The following is an 8,168-nucleotide window of genomic DNA, read 5'->3' as shown; positions in this document are numbered from 1 at the left end:
ATAATAGACTATAAAAGTCCTCATCATCAGCACTAAAAACTAACATTAATTAAGGAATCTACAATAAGAAATAAGTGAAAAAAGATTGTAATTTAGTTATAAAATTAAAATTCATGTAAATAAAAATACTTAAACACACATCTTACTTTAGCAACATAGACAAAAATAATTTATTTGTGAGCACTTCCAACATAATATATATGTACTCTCTCTAAGGAGCCCAACAAATCTCCACCATAGCTCTACTATGACTTCATAAGCCATAACTTATAGTGATCTGGCACATCTAGTTACCTTGTATTGGGTTGGAGTATTCTTTTCAAAACATTGGCAATATATATTACTAATTTTAATCTTAAACACAATCGAGTGGTCCCCTTTAAAGAATTGACTAAAGTGGGACCTCTTAGCCATAATAATGTGATTTTTAATCTTAAATTTTCTAACAACATTCTTAAACACACCTCAAATTTTGACTTGAGCATTGCAATGACACTTTAATTATATGATTATAATATATATTCATATGTATAACAAAATAATTTAAATAAATAAGCTTTAAAATAGATGATGAGCAAAATAAAATGAACTATTATAAAACTATATTCGAACCATATACAAACTATGAAAGACCACTTTTAAATAATGGTCAAATCATCTTTGAACCATGATTAAGCATTACACAAATCATATTTGAAGATAGTTCGAAATTTGTTGTAAGGTTTGTACAATGTTTGAAAATATTGTAAGTTTTTTATCGTGGTTGGAATATGATTCAGTCATAACTCAAAGATGATTAAAAATAATATGAAAATACCTCTCTCTCTGTTTGATGATGGTTCTGACACGTTTGTGGCAAGTATTAGATGTCTAACAACATTCTAGGATAATAATGTAAAATACAATTAACCTTTTTAAACAAAAATAACTAAATGTATAACATTACTGACTAAGATCATATAATGAAGGAATGACCATCAATGTAAACTTTATTGCAAATCTAACATAAATGCTTTGCAATCGCAAGAGATGATGAGGATGTTTGGAACAATAGTACAAGAGCTTAATGATCAAAAGTTCACATAATTCCTCATGCTTCAAGAATTTCACAAGGAATTGTTCAATTTAATATTAAATTAAACACATATTTTCTTAAGAAAGAAACAAAAGACAAAATTAAATAAATTTTGACATATAAATTCTTTTTTTTTTTAGAGAATTATAGAGAGAAATTTCCCTTTTGATTCAATGAAAGTCACATGTTATAGTTTTTTTAGGAATTTTTACATACAAAACTCCCAATTCTTATATATTTATGGTCCATTTGAGGCAGCTTATTTGGTGCGGTGGCGTTTTGAAAACGCACTTGGCCGGCTTGGTAAACTGCAATTTGACAACTTATGCATTTTCACACTGCACCTAGAACCGCACCTGTCTAGGTGCGGTGACAACTTTCTGACAGCGGTCTGATTTTTCCAAAAAAATAAAAATTTGTAATAACAACCACCATGCCTAGCTTATCAATAGATTATTTTTAATCAGCTTATCAGCAGATTATTCAATAACCTGCAACTGCCCCCAAAGAGACACTTAGTTATCTTATATCTAAAATTTGATTTTTAGATGATTAACATTTTAATCTATATATGAAAAGAAAAATGTGTTTATCATGTAAAAATTAAAATTTAGATATGATAAAGTAAGAACACAGTGCTCTGTCCTTTCCGGTAAATCCTCTTGGCACGCAAGTTCTTTGATGACGAGTTCATCAACGTCCGTCATCTCGGTTTCGTCTGTGAGCGAATTGGTGAAGAAAGAAGTACCAGATTGGGACGATGAGGTACTGGCTACTGCGCGTTTCAAAGCCTTCAGTGGCCAGAGATCGGATTGGGAACCTCGCTTCCTCTTCTGGAGGGACCTCATCCTTAAGGTCGCTCGCAATCTAGGCGTTTGCGTTGTCCGGGTCTCCGAGGTCCGCAAATTTTATTTTTCTCTCCTTGATTATCGCTCTTTTGAAATTCACAATGTGTTTCTGTTTCGCAATTCCGATGTCTGCCCCCTAAAGTTGATTGGTTAAAAGCTTCGAATTCTGCTAATGATTCAGCATAACTAATATCATTGGCCGTAATCTGGACAGATGTAAGCTTTACTATGAATAATCCAAATGGTCTCTTCGTATTCGCATTTAGAATCTAGCCATGGAGCTATAATAGCTCGGAGATGAAAAAGGTGTCTCCAACTACTTGCGCTCAACCAACTTAAAAGATACTACTGTAAGAGTGATACGCACGTTTATAGATTGATTTTTTGTGGTAGATAAGTTTTAGTTTTGCAAACTGAGCGCATTTACTTATCTTATGGGATTCTAGTTTGAACTACAGAACAGGAAATTGTCCATTAGTTTTATCTCAATAATTTTTGGTTACCTTTATGAACCCATACCATTTGTTCTTGTTGAGATTGTCATTATAGGTCTTAACCCTATTGCATCACTCTTTTGTACAGATTATAGTCATGTTTTTTCTTTTTCTTTTTTTTTTCTTTGGTATATCCTCTTCAATCTTATATGGTTTACATTTATTTTAATATAACTAGCTTAGTTTTGCATATTTTGCTTTTTGTTTTACACAACCAAATCCCCAACTCTATTTGTAGGGGCTGTATGGTAACGAATTTAAGTAGGATTTAATTCTGTATGGTAATGAATTTAAGTAGGATTCAATTGTAATGGCAATTTCAAATCGAGATAGTAGTATGTTTAGTTCCTTCTAAATTTCTTTGTAACTTTCTTGCCAGATTTGCCTTAAAAGTCAGATTTCTTAAACCCTGTTCTTGGCAGGATTTAGTAAATTTGAATTTACAAGATTTATTAAATCTGTTATTCTTATTTTAATACACGAGAAGTTTTCTTTTTCATTTCCTTTATAGAATAAATTCTTTGCTTTTTCAAAATTTACCACACATTTATTTTAAAATCATCATTTTTATCATGTTTAAATTGGCTTTAAGTGATCCTGTTGTTCCCTTAACTTGCATTGTTTTTATCCTTGGCTTTCAACCTAGCACCAACCTCAATTTTTGATATTTTTTACAAGTTCTAGTTGTGTTTTTAAGTTTAGGTCATGATGATCTCTGGTACAGAATCTAATATTCCAAATTTCTTCCTTTATTGATGAAAAGAAACTTCAAAGATGATATAGGAATATTCTTTTTTGGAAGGATTTGAACAACTGATTTGCACTTTTTTGGAAGGATTTGAACAACTTCTAAATGAATGCAGATTCACAGATGTGTGTTTTTCCCATTTCCCCTACTACAACAAAAACACCTACTTTTCTTATAAGATATGTTGCTGTTGCTCTTGACGTATATTCCCTCTGCTAAACAATGCTGCATATATTGAAAATATTTTGATTAGATAAAATTTTAATTTTATTTGACTCATTCTCACTGATATCTTTATTTTCCAGTTGAAAAATACGTGGTTTTCTCGAGGAGCACTGACACCATTGTGCATGGACCAAGTTGTAGTAAGTTGTTGATGCTTAATCAATTATAATGTACAATCATATTTTTTTATTATTTTGGCATATTATTTTTAAGCTAAATTTTCTCGGTAGAATGCTGAAGAGGTGCAATTTATCAAGGCTAATTGGATTAAATACTACTTGGATTAAATGCATCTTACAACAAAAGATAAACATCTTACAAGCTGTAGAGTGAAAATAGGGAAACTACTTGAAATACTTTATTAATTACTGGAATAGAGAAAGGAAAAGGAAATAATTTGGTGATCTAGGAAATAATTTGGTGATCTAAATGATGTTATAATTAGCATATGTAGTTTAGGTATCTTTGATTTTCTATGAAATAAGGAGGATTTAAATATGAATATAATTAGTACGAAATAGAACTGATGGTTAAAATTAAGACAAGTCAGAGCTTTTCATTAGGAAGAGTACCGTGAAGCAGAAAGAGAAAACTTGGAAGTTGCCAACTATGCTTTATGAACAACAACAACAACAACAAAGCCTTCATCCCACTACATGGGGTCGGCTACATGGATCCTTTTTCTCTGTTGCATCCTATTTAGTGTCACATTTTTCATTTAGTTCTAATAAATTAAGATCATTTTTTATACAATAAGCCTAAGTCTTCCTCGGTCTACCTCTGTCTTTCTTAACATAAGTCAAATCTAAAACATCTATTCTCCTAATCGGACATCAGATGGTGGATGTTTAATGTGACCAAATCATTTAAGACGACTCTCTCTAATTTTGTCCGTCACTGGAGCTACACCAACCTTATCAACGATATATTCATTTCTCATTTTGTCTCTAAGTTAAAGCATCTCATCCATCTAATCATTCTCATCTCGGTAACACTTAAATTAGTATTATGCTTCTCTTTTAAAGGCCAACATTTAGCGCCATAGAGCATTGCAGGTCTCACCACCATCTTATAAAATTTTCCTTTTAGTCTAAGCGATACTTTTCTATCACACAAAAGGCCCGAAGCATTCCTCCACTTCAACCAACCAACTTGAATTCTACTATTAACTTCCCCATCTATATCACCTTCGCTTTGAATAACTGACCCGAGATATCTAAATCGTTCACACCTTTTAATAATTTGATCCCCCAAAGTTACACTTCTGTCACTAGAGCTACTACTACTAAAATTATATTCCATGTATTCAGTTTTAGTTCTATCGTAATGAAGGCCTTTAAACTCCAATTTAGACCTCCATAATTCATGTTTCTCTTGGGTTTTTTCTCTCGTCTTATCCATGAGAAGAATATCACCAACAAAAAGCATACACCAAGGTACATCCTCCTGTAAATGTCCAGTATGACCATCCATAACTAAAGCAAAAGGATATGGGCTTAAAGTTGATCCCTGATGTAATCCAATAGAAATAACAAAAAAATTGGTCAATCCTCCTTCAGTTCGAACACAAATAACAGCTCTAGCATACATATCTTTATTGACTTGAATATAAGTCATGTCAACACCTTTCTTCTCAAGAACTCTCCAAAGGATTTCTCTTGGAACCTTATGGTAAGCTTTTTCTAAATCAATAAAAATCAAATTTAGATCCTTCTTATTATCTCTAAACTTCTCCATCAAACCTCTCAATAAATGTATAGCTTTCATGGTAGACCTACCCGACATAAATCTAATTATGAGAAGTCTTTTTAATACATCTTAACCTATGTTCAATTATTCTCTCCCATAATTTAATTTTAAAATATGACACATCAACTTAATTCCTCTATATTTGCACACTCTTGTGCATCCCCTGTATTCTTAAAAATGGGGACCAAAATACTTTTTTCTCCACTCCTCAGGTATCTTTTTAGTTTTTAAAATAATATTAAATAATTTAGTAAGCAAGACACTCCCAAATCTCTTAAATATTTCCACATTTCAATTGGGATATCATCAGGTCCTACAAACTTTCCACCCTTGATTTTCTTAAAGTCTTCTCAACATCTTTTTTACTAATGCGGAAGTAAAAATAAAATGTTTGATCATTATTAATGATATTAAGATCACTAAGGTCGATCGTATTTTCAAAAACTTCATTAAAAAGTTTATCAAAATAACTTTCCCGCTTATCTTGAATATCATTTTTTAAGAAAAACACTTTTTTGGTTTTCATGTTTAATACACTTTAGTTAAATTTTTACTTTTCTTTTCTCTTTGTTGGTTATACATATATTTTTCACCCTCATTAATATCTAATCTATTATAAAGATCACTAAAAGCAAAATTTTTCGTGTTAATAGTGTTATGATTGTTGTTCTGTAAAACTAAGAAGGCTAAATGAGAAATGAGAACATTAAGAAAAAATTTGAGCTAAGGAAAATCAAGATGCAACTTAGAATATTAGTAGTAGCAATGCGGTAAGAAGCTTGGCTTTATCATAAAGGGACAAAAGGGGAAAACTTATTTGTTGATTCGTGGTTAAACTGTAGCTGATTAAAGATCCGTTTTGTATCTAAAATAGGACCATAAATTCATAGACATATCGTCTTACAACATCGTTGTTATAATAATAACTTCTAATTTTTATAAGCGGTAAAAGCGTTGAGTATACCTTCCTCTGGGAATTAATCTTATTTGAGTCCAAATAACTGCTCAAAACATTGTCTTGAGTGACTGTAACTACTTCTAGGCACGAAAAATTATATCGTCTTACAAGCTGTAGAGTGAAAATAGAGAAAATACTTGAAATACTTTATTAATTACTGGAATAGAGAAAGGAAAAGGAAATAATTTGGTGATCTATCTGAATGATGTTATAATTAGCGTACGTAGTTTAGGTATCTTTGATTTTCCACAAAATAAGGAGGATTTAAATATGAACATATTTAGTATGAAATAGAACCGATGGTTAAAATTAAGACAAGTCGGAGCTTTTCACTAGGAAGAGTACCGTGAAGCAGAAAGAGAAAACTTAGAAGTTCATAAATGGCTAATTGTTCTTTATGAACCAACAAATAATTTTTCGTGTTAATAGTGTTAAGATTGAAGTTCTGTAAAACTGAGAAGGCTAAATGAGAAATGAGAATATGAAGAAAAACTTTGAGCTAAGGAAACTCAAGATGCAACTTAGAATATTAGTAATAGTAATGCGGTAAGGAGCTTGGCTTTGTCATAAAGGGACAAAAGAGGAAAACTTATTTGTTGATTCGTGGTTAAACTTTAGTCGGTTAAAGATCATTTTTGTATCTAAAATAGGACCCTGAGTTCATTGACATATCGTCTTACAACATCATTGTTATAATAATAACTTCTACTTTTTATAAGCTGTAAAAGCTTTGAGTACACCTTCCTTTGGAAATTATCTTATTTGAGCCCAAATAACTACTTTAAACATTGTCTTGACTGTAACTACTCCTAGGCACGACAAATTTTATCATTTATGGTATTGATGATTTGCTTGTTAGTAGTGACAAATGGAGGCACTTTTTTGTGGTTGTTAATTATTTTTTGACTTCTTGGGGCATTGCCCTTTATGTCTTCATCAATATAATGCTGAAGCAGCCAAAATATTGTGCATATTATCTTGTTGCTTAGCCATCCCTGTAAAAACAAAAATAGAGAGCGTATATAAACTTTATATATTTTCGAGTGGAGATCCTATGAGTTTTGCATTACGAAAATTGTTTACTTGCTGTATGAATTAAGTTCTGTGAGTTGTAACTTGATAATTTTAAACGGAACTTTATTCAAACTCTTTTTGCCAGCATGAAATGCATGCTAATGGGGACATCCTATTAAGAGAGGAACTAACTAATCCTACCAGTGGACGTCTTTTTCGGTTGCTCAAGCTTGCAGGACAGATTTTAGGTACTTTTCGATCAAGTTCCCTGGAAGGTCATGGTGATAATACTCTTATTCTTAGGATACTACTGCAGGTATCATCATTTCTACATTAATATACATTAATTTGCAATACTCAAAATGAGCTTGAATACACTATGAGATGTTCTTCAAATTTTCAGGAAAAAGCTGCTAATGTTATTAAAACCTTGGGAGCGAGCAACTGGACATCTACATGCGTTATTACTATGAAAAGCTTTCAGAATCTTTGCAAGGACCCCGATGAAACTTATGCCCTTTTGTCTTACCTCTGTGAAAGCAGACAAGCATGCTATTTGTCAGTAAGGAAGGAGGTCATTGAGGTATTTCAATTTATCCTTTTAATTCTATTTTTTGTTATATTTCAGATAATAAATTATTTTGGGATTCACGTTAGCCTTTTCCAGGACTATACTTAGTTGAGTTGCTGTATTCAGGGTGTAAAGCTTTCCCTTGCTTCAACATCCAGTATTGCGGTCAGCGACTTTGATTATGATCTTTTGCACTTGATCTGGACAACAGAGAATTTGCAGCAGCAAGTTGACACAGTCAATCAACGATGGGAGAAGTAATTATTCTCTTACATTATTATGGTTTGTTTTAGAAAGTTCAATTTAATATAGGCATTGCAGCAAGTGACACATGTGACTTGACGCTCTTCCAGTAAAAGGGCTTTCTTATGGTTATAATATCTTATTTATATGGTGCATGTAACTTTTTGTAACCAAGTAATTGTAGGATATATTGGCATCAAAAGGGCCAATCTCATAGACGAAGTACTTTGATCTGCTTGGCCT

The 8,168-nt window shown here is 31.9% G+C and overlaps 1 protein-coding gene across 1 annotated transcript; it reads left to right on the top strand.

Moving 5' to 3' along the window:
- Window positions 1-1,730: 1,730 nt before the first annotated feature.
- Window positions 1,731-7,939, top strand: LOC110026101 (charged multivesicular body protein 7; the record flags this gene model as incomplete). Its single annotated transcript, XM_020726898.1, is given in 5 exon segments — window positions 1,731-1,972; window positions 3,471-3,530; window positions 7,257-7,427; window positions 7,515-7,694; window positions 7,809-7,939. Coding segments are annotated over 5 exon segments (758 nt in total), but the record flags the coding sequence as incomplete, so codon positions are not given.
- Window positions 7,940-8,168: the final 229 nt, after the last annotated feature.

This window comes from Phalaenopsis equestris, unplaced genomic scaffold (assembly GCF_001263595.1).
Source record: "Phalaenopsis equestris unplaced genomic scaffold, ASM126359v1 Scaffold000350, whole genome shotgun sequence".
NCBI classification, from domain to species: Eukaryota; Viridiplantae; Streptophyta; class Magnoliopsida; order Asparagales; family Orchidaceae; genus Phalaenopsis; species Phalaenopsis equestris.
The sequence above is the reverse complement of the archived record's forward strand: the minus strand, read 5'-3'. Positions and strand labels throughout refer to the sequence as shown.